This window comes from Musa acuminata, chromosome BXJ3-6, assembly GCF_036884655.1.
Source record: "Musa acuminata AAA Group cultivar baxijiao chromosome BXJ3-6, Cavendish_Baxijiao_AAA, whole genome shotgun sequence".
NCBI classification, from domain to species: Eukaryota; Viridiplantae; Streptophyta; class Magnoliopsida; order Zingiberales; family Musaceae; genus Musa; species Musa acuminata.
Window position 1 is genome coordinate 3,444,959 of NC_088354.1, and position 14,987 is coordinate 3,459,945.

The 14,987-nt window shown below is 42.4% G+C and overlaps 3 protein-coding genes across 3 annotated transcripts; 2 read left to right on the top strand and 1 right to left on the bottom strand.

Moving 5' to 3' along the window:
• The first annotated feature begins 1,527 nt into the window (after window positions 1–1,527).
• On the top strand, window positions 1,528–3,514 carry LOC135640666 (uncharacterized protein At3g28850-like). Its single transcript, XM_065155349.1, has one exon. The coding sequence runs from the start codon at window positions 2,171–2,173 to the stop codon at window positions 3,353–3,355; it is 1,185 nt and encodes a 394-aa protein (XP_065011421.1). The 5' UTR covers window positions 1,528–2,170; the 3' UTR covers window positions 3,356–3,514.
• Window positions 3,515–4,024: 510 nt separating this feature from the next.
• Window positions 4,025–4,847, top strand: LOC135640077 (pollen-specific protein C13-like). The gene is made up of 2 exons (XM_065154209.1): window positions 4,025–4,288; window positions 4,369–4,847. The coding sequence occupies exons 1-2, from the start codon at window positions 4,135–4,137 to the stop codon at window positions 4,695–4,697; spliced, it is 483 nt and encodes a 160-aa protein (XP_065010281.1). The 5' UTR covers window positions 4,025–4,134; the 3' UTR covers window positions 4,698–4,847.
• A 3,064-nt stretch (window positions 4,848–7,911) lies between these two features.
• Window positions 7,912–12,836, bottom strand: LOC135640460 (ARF guanine-nucleotide exchange factor GNOM-like). Its single transcript, XM_065154914.1, has 2 exons — window positions 11,796–12,836; window positions 7,912–11,634 (listed from the first exon to the last, which is right to left on the bottom strand). Exons 1-2 carry the CDS (start codon window positions 12,567–12,569, stop codon window positions 8,071–8,073), a joined length of 4,338 nt encoding a protein of 1,445 aa, XP_065010986.1. The 5' UTR covers window positions 12,570–12,836; the 3' UTR covers window positions 7,912–8,070.
• Window positions 12,837–14,987: the final 2,151 nt, after the last annotated feature.

The window sequence follows — 14,987 nt, forward strand, 5'->3', positions numbered from 1 at the left end:
AAATGCAAAAAATATGTGGCATAGCTTTTAGAAGGACCATGTGAATTAGGATGTAAGGTCAGAAATATCCCTCAAATGCTGCTAAAAGAACTCTTAACTTATCAAGAAGTGAAGGTTCTTCCTCCAGATTCTGAACTACTCTACAAAGCTTTTTCTTAATAGCACAGAAAGCTTTAAGAAGCATCATTCAATGCATAATAAAATTCTTCCGTATGACTCAATAAGTTCTTTCATATGCTTAAACTAGATAATGCGCAATTATATTTTTGAGTGTTGTTCAGAAACTGGAAACCTGTATGGAAAAAAAGAGGATGACAACAAAGCATGAGGTTATTTCCTGTTCAGAGTCTAGGGAGCTAAAAAATTTGTGTCACTTGTTCATATGTGTGAACAACATATGCATCTAAAAAAATTTCCTGTTGAGACTTCTCTTCCCTTTCACACATATTTCTTACTTGTTTTCTTTATTCAGGATAAGTAGGATGCACATTGTATCATTTGAAGTAAGGCAATCAAAAAACATTCAAAAGGAACTGTATTAACAAGTGAAGTGAATGGAAGATCTCAAGTCCATGAATTTGGAAGAGATTGTTTGAGATGAAGGTTCAAGAAAGATGAAGGATAGGATAGGAGGCGATGTTGCACATAGCCTTAGTTTAAATCAATCTCAGTGAGTAAGAAAGCCACATTTAATCTTGGGGTAGCACATTTTACCACCTGCAGTTCAACCTGATTTCAACCCTGCAAAAGATAGTGGTAGTTCCTCTCTATGTGGATTGATCCGAGAGAGGATCATAGTGGGAAACAAATGGTAGATATAGAGATTCATCATGTTGACAGCTCATGCAGCTTAAGACAGTCCAACTTTCACAATTGAAAAGGAGGTTTTTTTTTTTTGCAGTATATTTAGTAAATTTGTTAATCATGCAAAATACAAGATCAAAGCATTATCTCTATCATCGTCTATCTTGTTTATATAACAACTTGAAATTATCTTGATGTTGTAAAGTTCTTTTTACCTCTCTCTCTCTCCCTTGAGCTAATGAAACTTCTGCCTGTATAAGAACAAAACAATGTTTTTAAGGCAGTTTGTGGATATTGCTTGGATGTTTCACCTCAACTTGTTCTGATGCTTTCTTTAATCTGATTTTAGCTAATCTTAATGTTTTGATAGAATTAGGTTGCTCATTTACGATCTGAAACTACTTTAAGTCGATCATCCCAGTACTCATCATCAGTATATTTAGCACTCTTTTTTACCATCATATAGCCTAAGCTATCTACTTATGTTTTTGTATTTTGTACATTTGGAATCTAGAATCTGTGAGGTTTTATCTCAGTCGCAGGGATCATACACACTTACAATGAAGCGGATCGGAGACAAATCAGAACGACTGACATGCATTATTTTCTACTTGTTCTTCCTTTGTGAAATCGACATTGTAAGTAAGAAAGATGTTGTTATCCGAATGTTTAACTTATATATATCTGTGCTTTGTGAAATCACATCATAAAACTTCGTTTCCATAATGTTTAATGCATCAAGTTCATTGTTGTTTATGGTGTACTCTCTGTTGACTAATCGATGAGACTCAGCTAGTTTGACTTCCTGCCAAAGATCAGCAGCATGACTCCTTTACTTTTGACTCCATGACTACGACCGTCTCCGGTGCTCCACGGCCGTTCCCTAGATTCGTGACTTAAGTCGTGGCGTACGGGTTGGATCCGACCCCAGCATCGACCCGTCGCGACGTGGGTCGTGGTGTGAGCACCCACACCACATGGCTCGGCCCCGCGGCGCGACCTGATGGCCGTTGCCCTTTATCATTTTGAAATCTAGGGGCCCACCACAACTTTATAGCCGTTGGCACCGCCTCCTCCTCACACAAACAACAAAGAAGCGGAGGGGAGAGACCACAGTAAGGAAAAGAAAGCTACCAGTGTGGGCTCTCTCTCTCTCTCTCTCTCGCTCGCTCGCTCTCTGAGAGGAGCAAATCTCCTGGCTACCGAGAGTGGAGACCGAGTGCTGTTCCAAATCCACATATCGACGTACCCATATTTGCTACTTTTCTTCCATATCCATAGCACTGTCATCCATCAGCAGCAGCAGCAGCACCACCACCCTCAGGTTGGCAGCAGACGTTGCTGGTAAAGGGACAGCGGCAGCGACATGAAAGGTATCAGGGGCAGGATCCTGAAGAAGCTCCGGTCCATCCCCCAAGTGCCCTACCTCAAGCACCAAGAGCGTGTCCTTCATGTCCATGCTTCTGCCCCTTCCCTTCCTACTCCTCCTGATCCTTCTCGGGTCCTCCGCGACCTCCCCGTCGGCAGCAGAGTGGAGGAAGCCTCGAATTCCGCCTCCTCCGATGACCAGCTGACTCCGGTTTCCCATCTCCATGACGTAGTCGATGTCGCCGAGCTCGTGAGAGAAGAAGAAGAAGAAGAAGAAGAAGAAGAAGAAGAAGCGGCCTGCAACGAGGAAGAATCCGACCACAGCAGCAGCAGAAGCAGTATCGGTGACAAAGAGAACTCTCGACCGCCGCCGTCGTCGCCACCTAAAGAAGACTCTTGTTGGAGAACCAACGACGAGGAGGACCAGCACGGCCAAGAAAACGAAACTTCGTACCGGCGGCCGGATCTGGACTCGGTGACGCTGTTCGATCCGGAGCTTCTTGCGGCGTTCGAGAAGGCGGTGGTGGAGCACATGAGGAGCTTCGAGGAAGCCAAGAGCAGGGCCAGGGCCAGAATAAAGGAAGAAGAATACGACGAACATGACGGCGGAGGAGGAGGAGAACCGCACGGCGTCGAGGAGCCTCCTTCGAAGGTGCCTCGCACCGACGACGACGAGGACCCGCTGACGGAATTCGAGCACAGGTGCCCGCCCGGGGGCAGGGAATCCGTCATCCTCTACACCACCACGCTTCGGGGGATCAGGAAGACCTTCGAGGACTGCAACGGCGTCAGGTTCCTGCTCGACAGCCTCAAGGTGAGGTTCACCGAGAGAGACGTGTCGATGCACCTGGAGTTCCGGGAGGAGCTATGGAGGGTCTTGGGCTACCGCGCCATCCCCCCGAGTCTGTTCATCCGAGGGAGGTACGTCGGAGGGGCCGACGAAGTGCTGGGGCTCCACGAGCAGGGGAGGCTGCTGGCGCTGCTGCGGGGGGCGGCTCGGGACCGGTCGGCCGGCGAAGAGGCGTGCCGAGGGTGCGGCGGAGTGAGGTTTGTGGTGTGCTGGGAGTGCAATGGGAGCCGAAAGATCTACCATGGCGAGGAGGAAGAGGAGGAGGACGCATGCCCGGCGCAGTGCCGCCATTGCAATGAGAATGGCTTGGTTGTGTGCCCCATCTGCTGCTAAGATTGCTTGGCTTCCACCGTCGTTGGCCATTCTGCATTCTTTCAATAGATTCGTGATGTTAATGCTCTTCTTCTTCTTCTTCCTTTGTACTGCTCTCTGTACACTCATTCTTCTTCATATATGTATCATTGAGATGATCTGTGTCAAGCCTCTGTTGAAACCATTTTATGTTTGTATCACAAATCATATTTTAGTGCCTTCATTACTCTGCGAAAAAAAGGAAAAATAAACACTAAGAATTCATCATATCTGATAAAAAAAATTAGAACATTAGTCTCAAAATTTTGATTAAATTATAATGATAAATTAGAATTACAATTCCACTTCCTCAAATTCTTTTCTTCCCCTTCTTCTGTAATCTAAAATAAGATGATGAACAGCAATTTGAAGTTATTGCACATTTTGCATCATCGATCTACTAAAGCTTGCCATCTCTTCTTTCCTTACCTTTAGGCTGCAGAGAGAGAGAGAGAGAGAGAGAGAGGCAAAAAATAATAGGCAACTCATGACTCGGTCTTTCTTTTCTTATGGATAAGAGGCAGGGATAAGAGGCAGGGCAAGAAATAAGGGAACAGTTAGCTCTTCTTCTTCGGGATATGACCGCAAAGCTCGGTCAACTCAGCACCTCTCCGATTCCAATCTCCATCACACACCCTGCTATTTAATGCCAGCCAGCCATCCCCCTTTCAACTCGTCCCTCGCTCATCTCCTTCCTACCCCTCTCGCTCTACGAGTCTCCCAACACACATCTCGAGAGGGGGAAATAATAAGCCAAAGCCATGGCCAAGCTCTGGCTTCTCCCTGTCGTCGCTGCTCTCTGCTTGGCCTTCGCCGGCGTCGCCCTCGCTGCCCCAAAGTTTGTCATCCAAGGCCGCGTTTACTGCGACACATGCCGTGCCGGCTTCGAGACCGTCGTCAGCCAGTACATCCCAGGTAATCTCTCTGGAAGTTTCAGCCGCAAGCTTGCGTGCTACTTGGCTGCACTCTAACCTCTCCCGACCTCCATGATGAAGGTGCCAAGGTCAAGCTGCAATGCAGGCACTACGAGACCGACTCGATCGAGCACACGGCGGAGGGCGTGACGGACGGCACCGGTACGTACAACATTGAGGTGGAGGACAACCACGAGGAGGAGATCTGCGAGGTGTCGCTGGTGCAGAGCCCGGTGCCCGGCTGCTCCGAGGTGTCGGGGACCCGCAACCGTGCTCGCGTGCTGGTGACCGGCAGGAACGGCTTGGCTTCCGACGTCCGCTACGCCAACTCCCTTGGCTTCCTCAAGGATGAGCCGCTGAAGGAGTGCGGCCTGCTGCTGCAGCAGTATGCTCTCGGCGTCGATGACTGAGCGAGAGGAGAACGAGCTTAATACTAATCAATCATACATCACCCAGCTTTCGATAAAAGCCATTTGGTGTGAGATGATGATATGAGAGACATGTGAAGCCAAAGAGGTTTTGGATCCAAAATATAATGCTTGGTGATCTATTCTGCTACATCTCTATGTTTCCCTCATTTCATTATTCATGTGGTGATTCAATGATGGATATGTTTTCTGTGAGGTAAAACATATCCATCATTGAATCGAACAACTTATGACTGCTGCTGGTAAATCAACAGAAAGGAAACTGATAAAATCCATGAAGAAGACATCCACTGAACTCATTAACAGAACACTTTTCATTTGAGTAATGGAGATTCACTTGATCATAATGATTGGATCCATTAGTGCACATCATCATATTACTTAACATTCCAGGAATACAACATTATTTCTTCCCCAATCTGTTTGCTGATCTATATGATAATAGTTGTCTTACATGGCAATAGAAAAAGGATAACAAGGTCAGAAAATCTCTTCCTTTCAATTAGATTCACAATAATAGTTTGAAGCTTAGACTAAATAAATTGGTGGTGAGAGTAGAGATAGAAGATTTATTTGAAGCAACATGAGATATATTATCCCTTCCTAAATAATTGGGTTTTCTATGGTTGTATGATTAGTTCACCATGAAAGACCTGTTTATTTATGTGTGGTCTATTATTTGTTATTTTCCCTCGTAATGTCATATTTCTAAGAACAACTATTGGACCATTCATATTTGCCAACATGCCTTTAATAGGTTTAGTCATATGTCACTCTGAAGCAATATGAGATATATTGTCCCTTCCTAAATAATTGGGTTTTCTATGGCTGTATGATTAGTTCACCATGAAAGACCTGTTTATTTATGTTTGATCTACTATTTGTTATTTTCCCTCATAATGTCATATTTCTAAGAACAACCTATTGGACCATTCATCTTTGCCAACATGCCTTTATTAGGTTTAGTCATATGTCACTCTGAAGCAATATGAGATATATTGTCCCTTCCTAAATAATTGGGTTTTCTATGGTTGTATGATTAGTTCACCATGAAAGACCAGTTTATTTATGTTTGGTCTACTATTTGTTATTTTCCCTCATAATGTCATATTTCTAAGAACAACTATTGGACCATTCATCTTTGCCAACATGCCTTTATTAGGTTTAGTCATATATCACTCTGAAGCAATATGAGATATATTGTCCCTTCCTAAATAATTGGGTTTTCTATGGTTGTATGATTAGTTCACCATGAAAGACCTGTTTATTTATGTTTGGTCTACTATTTGTTACTTTCCCTCATAATGTCATATTTCTAAGAACAACTATTGGACCATTCATCTTTGCCAACATGCCTTTATTAGGTTTAGTCATATGTCACTCTGAAGCAATATGAGATATATTATCCCTTCCTAAATAATTGGGTTTTCTATGGTTGTATGATTAGTTCACCATAAAAGACCTGTTTATTTATGTTTGGTCTACTATTTGTTATTTTCCCTCGTAATGCCATATTTCTAAGAACAACCTATTGGACCATTCATCTTTGGCAACATGCCTTTATTAGGTTTAGTCATATGTCACTCTGAGTAGGCACATATTTAGTATATTTTGTTTTACTTTCTTTTTTCTAGTTTCACTTCATCTATTTTTGTTTGCATGATATCTACTCAGAACCTGTGATTAAAGGATGCCATCCTACATGGGAAATATTTTGATCAACAGTTTTTATTGAAACCAATGCTACATTCTAAAGATGGACTTCCATAGCTGCACTGGATCATCTAAATCAATGTGTTGCACATGCCAACCTACTGCCAAGGGCAAGAGGATGAGTGGCATTAGTCTCATGGCCTCTAGCTCTTATGTAGGGTAGCAAATTTTTTCTTGGTTAATCATATGAGCTAAGGACTAAACTAAGGACTAAATTATTGCCTTGTGTTTTCTGCTCAAGTGAGCAAATGCAGCTGGTGCTGAAGGTAATGGCTTGATTTATGCATGACCTGAAGGAATTCATGGACATGATCATGAGGTAGCCCACTTGATTTGTGATAGGATCAAAGAACCTCTAAAGTTCAAATCAATCTTATACTATGTTTGATAGTTAGGGTCACCACCTAGTAAAAGAAACATGAAATCACGATATCGGCCGAGAGTAAGAATGACAATGGATAGAATGCTCATAAATTTCATTATATCTAAACCCGAGTAATCATTCAAGTATTCTAATCCACCTCAAGTCCAACTAGGGTACCTAGGGCTTGGATTTATCAAGCTAACATAAGTTCGTAAAATCGAATGCTCCAACTCATGTGATCCATAAAAGATGACTTCATGACTTTTGTGTTCTTGCTGGTCCTAAGAATAAAACACACAGGGTGGAGTTCCTAATTGTTCCTAAAGACACGGCTATAAAGACTGGTTAAAAAGGAAGTCTCCTCCAAGCAAATAAGAACACAGCAATCAGTTCTTCCCCATGATTCATGGGCCAGTGACCATTTGTACCATATCAAACCAAAGGCTTCAAATAAGAACACCCTTAAACATCCTACTTTGCTAGCAGGTGCCAGTACTTGGAGACTAATTCAACAGACAAACATCGATAATGAGCGATACAATTTTCATCTGTTTTTATTATTGTTTGCAAAACAATAATAAATCATGATGAAAAGAACCTGTACTTAGCATTCCTAAACATGTTTAATCACATACCGGATCAACTCTGGGAAAAATTTTCAGCACAAAAAAAAAAAAAAAAACAATGTCAAACTGATAAAAACTTCAAACTAAATCAACTTCTCTAGATGTCACAGTCCACACATTAAAATGGCAAGTGGAGGAATATGGAAAATTAAATTTAAACAGGATTGTGAGCCGTACATAGACAAGGAGAGAACAAAAGTAGAAAATACACTATGCAACTCATGAGCTTATCGATCACACTTTAAAAGGGTTGTTGACAAGAAACTGTGAGCAGTACATTGCCTCAAATGCATGAGTGTTTTCTGCTTGTGTCAACTGATATAGAACTGGTCACCTAGCTACATATGTAAACTGCAAAAGTAATATTTGGGAACTAGATTATATATTCTCAAATTCTCTAGGTAAAGAAATTCAAACAATTCACTGCTGCTCTAAAGAACACTGCACAAAAACCATACAGAGAGACATGTGCAAGAAAATGAGACAGCTGCACTAAACAAGGATCACACATGATACTTTTGGTAAAGAGAAGATACCCATGTCACATGAGAAAATCACAAGAATGGTCAGCCTAGCAAATTCAGCTTCGTGGAGGAACTTGATATGATTCTTACAAAAAGCCAACGAGCAAAAGTGAATTCAAAAGTCCAGCCTAACTTGCAGATGGCTCAGCTAATAGACCAGATCTGTTACCTTCAGGTTGCACACCAGAATGTAACTGCTCCATCTCCTGACCAGGGAACACTTCAGACTGCAAAGATGGAGCAATGTTGTTTACATGAAGCCACGTCAACTCCCACAAACTATCACCACCTATTGTGCTTCTTTTCGCAAGAATACCTTTTGATTTCATCATCAAAAGAGTGTTCTTGAGGAGTTCAGGAATCAGTTCTTGCAGTTTATCGCTCTTCTTACCTCTCACTTTCACCTTCATATACTTCTCCAAACGACTGAGTACCCCCAGCCACAGCTTGCAGAAACTACTCAGCCCAAAAAGATCTTGCCATTGCTGCAAAAACACCTTTGACAGTAACTTCATGGCATGCAAAAGTGTGCCCTCCATGTTCCGGTAATCTTTCTGGGAATGATTCTGTGCAATCTCCAGCAAGTCATCAAGCATAGTAAATATAACTAGATCGAAGGCCTGCAGCCAAGTTGACGGTAAGAGGCACACCCCATCTCCAACCAGGCATCTCTGCAGTGATGCCAATGCATGATTCCTTACTTCTTCTCTCTGATCCAAGCAGATCTTTCTCAATGCTTGCACAAGCCGCAACCACATCTCTCTGATTCCCTCTGAAATTTTATCAGTTTCAGGACCTGCATTCCCTGTCTCATGAGACCAGCGAGCAAGACAATTCATGGATTCTGCCATTAGATCTAATGCACGAACTGATCTATCTGTTAGCCCCACACGAGACTCCGCAAACTGCCTTGAGGCTTCAATACAAAGAACATAGTTGGCTGGTGAAAGATGAGCTCCTTCAGACATAATGAATAGGAGTGCCTCGAAGCCTATTTCTGAAGCTTCCGGGTGGCGAGCAGTGATAGAAAGTAGGGATGTTATGGTCCGCCAACCCATTTGGGATTTTATATGGGCAGCATTTGCCTTCACAAGGCGTGTGACTTCCTGGGTGATGTTCTCACAGTAAGCATCTGCAACACGGGCATCAAGCTTCAAAACTAATTGCAGAGACCTTAAGAGCTCATCAGCCAGGTTTTCTTTGTAAGGTAGCAACCGTTGGCAAATTCTTAGGAGCCCGAAAACTGCCTTTTCCACAAGAGCACAAGGCATCACAGTGGACTGCACGATGTTAGCTATGTGCTCATATACGCCCTGCCAGAGAAGCCCAATTCTATCACGGTTGTTTAGTGTGATAGCGATAAGCAGCTCCAAGCAGAATACTGCTGTGTCTTCATCATCAGGTGAACTACTAACCTTCTGAGGCCGACCAGCTGCCCAGATAAGTGCCCTGGCAATTTGCATCAGTGAATCAGCATGTAAAAACTTACTTTCTATAAATATACTGTCTATCCGGCACTTCTGTATTGTCTGCATAGTTCTCTGATGAGCAGCAAGTTGCTGTTCAGTCGGTTGCAACCTTGGTTCTTCTGTGTCAAGAGACAATAGCTGACTAAATCTCCCCATTAGCCCAGAGGATCTACGAGGAGTGCCCATAGTTTGAATATGAGAGGTGGACAGTGAACTTGGAACAGGTTTCCCATGGACTGAATCTGGAGGCAATTCTGAATCATCAGCAGCATCGCTAGCAACACGAGCAGGCAACAGGCCTAATTTATGCAGTCTTAAAATGCAATCAAGGATATTTCTCCAACCAGTTCGTATGCAATCACCGTATCTGTTTGCTATGCTAAAAACTGTTTCTGTTGCTAGTCTAGCTTTTATGTCATCACCAAACGCTGTAACTGGTTCGTCGACCAAAGATGAGTTCAAGAGAGTTGTGAATTTGCATAGGGACACAACTAAATCATCCAACACATCTTCCAGGTGATGGTATGCTGAGATCTTTGCCACTGCCAAGAAGCCATCTACACATGTCAAAAAAACTTCTTCATGTTCTGCATAATCAAACACTACCGAGATAGCAGCAATTGTGGGACCTGACATGATTGCAAACATATCACGGTCAAGGAAAGGACGGGAGTCACAAACAATATATGGAGATGTCTTCTTTGACTTTTGCATAAGATCAATCCATCGGCTAGGTGACATTTCTGTAAAACCGAAACCCTGTTCAGGGGCAGTTCTTATCTCATTCCTGCATATCGAATGATAGAGCTCCGACAGGAACTCCCTTGGGAGGTCATTCCCACCATTAATGCGGCGATTATTGCGGATAAAATCTTCTTCAGTCATCTTCTTCTTGACCTGCACATTGTGTTGATCTGTATTGAGCATTATAAGTGAGTATGCCAACACAAGGGCAGCATCCTTGTCAACAAGGATCTGCGGTGATTGCTCATAGTATCTCTCGGAGAAAGCCTCAAGCACCCTTTGAATCTTCTGAGATTCACCAGGTAACCGGAAGGTCTCCAGAAAAAGTCGCAGAGCAGTATCGAGATTCATGTCCTGAAAATCAAATGTCCAGGCAAATTCATGAAGCACCTGTACACAAAACTCATCATGATTTCCCAAGAAGTCCCCAACAAGGTTCTTATCCAACCCAGCCGTGTATCTGAAGAAACATGCCACACTCTGTGGATCAAGCTTCTCAGGCAAGAGATGAGTTCCTTGAAGAAACTCCAAGCCCTTTTTGGGGTCCCTGTTGAAGTGATCAGCACCAATCATCAGTCTCCTCTTAATGTACTTCCTACGACGGACAAATTTAACCCAATGTTCTGGATCAGAGTAGTTTGCGCACTTCACTGTCCAAAATGGAGAATATTCCTCAAGCTCCAATGGTGATTGTTCAAAAGAGGGAGATGCATTTCCGATCCTATCAGCCATTCCCTGGATTACTGCAATTAAACCATCCAATGCAAGAACGTGCATGGAAGAAAGAGGGCAGTTGATGGGAAATGCACTCCTTGAGAGAAGGTTGGCTAGTTCTTCAAACATATTGCTGCAAGTAATGTCACAGTCTAAATTGGCATACATCTCAGCCATAAAGGTCTTTTGCCGGCAGAAGTCCACAAGAGCTTCCATAGCTACTTCCTGCTGATGATAGCTAGCTCCATATCGGCTTTGTGCAAGCCTCAAGATCACACAAGAGAAGAATGCCTCAAGCTGCAATTTCAGCTTGGTGCGCAAATGACGATAAAGGTTCAGAACTATGCTACAGACCATGGAGAGTATTAGCGGGCTCATGGACAAGCCAAACTGCATCAAGTTCCTGAACAATTCATCTTGTATCAAGGAGAGTAGCTTTGGGTGTTTGCTTATTGATGGTCCCCCCAATTCAATTGCTGAATTGATCATGCCAAGGGCAAATAGTGGCATATCTTCATCAAAAGCTATCTGATTAGTTGCAGGACTCATCCCAATATGGTCTGCTACATTCAAAAGAGAACATAGGAAGTGGAATATCTCCACCATGCAAGAAATTCCATATGGCTCGACCATAGTTCTCACACCATTTTCTGCTTCTGATCCTGGATTGTCATCTCTCACGCTTGTGTCTGTCGGCTCAGCACTCCCATTTCCATTCTCCACTTGCTTGATCCCAAAAGCCTGGTCCTTGTCCGTTGCACCTATCTGCAAAACTTGATATTCACATCAAGTGCTTGTTCATGAAAATAAAACTAGCAAGAAATACAGTTTCACACAAATGAATATACTCAAGGACATATCATATGTTTGTTCAAGTGAGAATGTCAAATATCAAATCTTTGTCCAGTCTATGTATCGAATAGTACCTCTGGCTTGAGAGAAGGAGGTCGACCACCATCCTCGACATGTGGCAAGTGTGAGAAGATGCAGCGGACGAGTTCATGCATTGTGTGCCGTGAAAACCTCTGCAGAAGCTCCCCTTTGGTGCCCGCCTGGTGGACGATCCGGAAGCACGTGTTGAAGATCGTGCAGACGTGCTGGTTGCTCAGCATGATTGATGCCTGGCTCCGCATGATCGCAAGCATCACCTGGAGAATCTTCATCAGCACGGTCTCCTCAGACGCAGGGTCAATCACCTCGAACCGGCAACTCGTGACAGCCTCGACGACCAAATGCATCCCAGCTTCCACCCCAGTCCCGGACCCTGGTTCGAGGAGATCAAGGGTGAGGATCTTGTACAAGGAGGATAGTGCCACGCCGGTGATGGGAGCGCCGGTCTCATCAGATTGGACAACATCGACGAACGGCCGGAGGAAAGCGGAGGGCTCGATCGTGCACCACGGGCGGCGGGCGTCCCCCCAAGAGAAGACCTGCCGGCGGAGGGATTTGAGGGACTGGACGAGGGAGTGCTCAAGGTGGTGATCGTCGGCAGCGGAGGCGTACCGGCCGCCCCACCGGACATTGCGGCGCATCACGGCGAGCACGGCGCTCACCTCGGAGCATATCACGCAGGAGAGGTCGGCAGCGGCGGCGGGGCCTCCGGAGGGCGGCAGCGGCGGCAAAGAGCCATCCTCAGCAGCGTCCGGAGATTCCTCCTCGATGGGGTTTATGGCCGAATTCTGGAGCCTCGGACGGCCCATGCGGCCGAAAAGATGGCGTTTTTGGGGCAAAACTCGAGGGTTTCGAGAGTGTGTATTAGGGGTTGAAAAGGATTGGATCTCTAAAAATGGTCGTCCTCCGTAGATCTAGGAATTGGAGAGAGATCCACGAAGGAACTGGTTATCGATGGGAAATGAGAGGGTTTTAGCGGGGAGAGTGGAGCGTCAGCGGAGATCGAGGAGGAGGAGGAGACGCCATTGGATTGCTTCGGGTGAAGTCGCGAGGGCGCTGCGGTCTCTCCGTCTCTCGCCTCTTCTCCTCTTCCTCTTTGGACTTTTCTTTTCTTTTTATTATTATTATTATTATTATTGATGAATAAATTCTTTAAAAAAGTTTTAAGTTTTTTTATATATTAATGATCATTTTTTATTTTATTCCCTTAGAATAGTTTTTAAATTTTTTAAATTACTCTTATGGCATTGTAGGTTATGAGTTACTATCCTTATGTTCTAAAAATCAATCTCAAATGACCCCTAAAGTAATAATAACCATCACGACGATGCCCTCGAAACCTCTTAGACCCTCCCTCCCCTCAACTCGTCCAATAGAAGTGCGAATAGAGATAAACATATGAAGAAGGAAAAGTAATAATCGAGTGATCGCGATGAAAAATCTAATACGTAAGAGGAAAAAAGTGTAAAGGGATCGATAGTCATAATCGATGGGGTCATATAGCATGATAGTGAGAGGAGCGGTAGAGGTGGAAGCTAGTATATGCAAGGCCATCGAGGAGGCTATCATCGCACTAATTAACAATAATGAATCTATTGGTCATTTTATAGTCTCGTAAGTGATGATAGATTTCTCTCATACCATTACACGTATAGTGTTCTTTTATCATGAGGAAGCAAGTAGTGTACACGATGATAACATTGCTCTCATAAAACACCACATACTTTCTTTCGAGGGACTCAACCTTGCCATCTTCGACAATTGTGGAGGGTGCCATGATGAGCGAAGGCGATCACGAGGGTAATATTATATTCAAAAAAACAAAAGGGTGCTTCGCGGTAATAAGATAAAAATACTATGTTCTATCGAAAAAAAAAACTTGTGAAAAAAAAAAAACAATGATGGAGGCTGCCACGATTAAGTTTTTTTTTAATTATTATTTATTTATTTATTTATTATTATAATAATAATTATTATTATGTTTTCGACGTCCATTTTGGTTAGGCTCCATGCAGTTGCTTGGGCCGCTTCCGATGGGTTTATTGGGCCTTGCAGCCCACTAAAAATATGGTGAGAATGAGGTTGACAGCGGTCCTTTTTTTGAAGTATGAGTAATCATCGGATTCAATCCAGTAGAAAAAAAATAGGCATCCGAATCCGATTCCAAAAGAATGATGTTTATTGATTGCTGACCGATGTCATCACTTGTTATTGCCACTGCTTTTGTCTTCCGTTTCTGACGACAAAGGCTGCAAAAGCAAAGTGATTACTGTCACGAGGATTTTGATTTAGTTGTGTGCTTTCCTTCAATAACAAAGAGAACTTTTGATACATGTAAAATGTTCAAATCTAAGATTCATTAATATTTCATCGTATGTTATAAGGATTATTTTTTATAATTTTATATTGATTTTTATTCTCGTATCATGTCACTGTAAACTTTTATTGGAAAAACAAAAACAAAAATATTTTTGCTAAATATTTATACTTATTTGTAAGGTAATATAACATAAGAGAAGAAGGGAATAAAACATTAGTACGACATTAAAGAGATTATAGATGTATCTTTAGTTCGAATGAAATGAATTATCCTTAGATCTCGATGCGACTAAGTGAAGTCCGTCAATCATCGATCTGACATCTTGCGTTGGGTCCATTAATAACTTATATTAAAGTCTACAAATAGATTCACTACTTTCCTATCAACTTAATATATTGGGAAATCGACAATCCAATTTCATTTTATTGTTGATCTCATACCATTTATCTTTCGTGCAATTTTAACACTCATTGTGCATATTAAGTTGCAAATATCAACTACTTTAGCATGTAAAGACTAATTATTTAAATAATTGAAATTAAACTCTTAATTTTTTAAAGTTAATATTTAGTTGGAAGAATATAGTGATTGGTTTTTTTTTATTGTATAAAAAAATCTATTACTTTAAAGCTTTAAAACAAAATATATCATACTTTTTGGAGTATAAAATTTACCCAATTTCTTAGATCAATCATTGTAGGAGGATTTAGATGTCCAAGCAAAATACAATCAATTGATAATTTGATTTTTTTTATTAAACAAATGACAAAATTCATTAAATTCGTAGAATATTTATTCTTCATGTTCAAGATATTTTATAATAGTCTCACCATCGGATTCTACGACTAGATTAGAAATGATCATTAAGCATCTGGTCCATCCAAATCATATTGTTTTGTTTGGATTT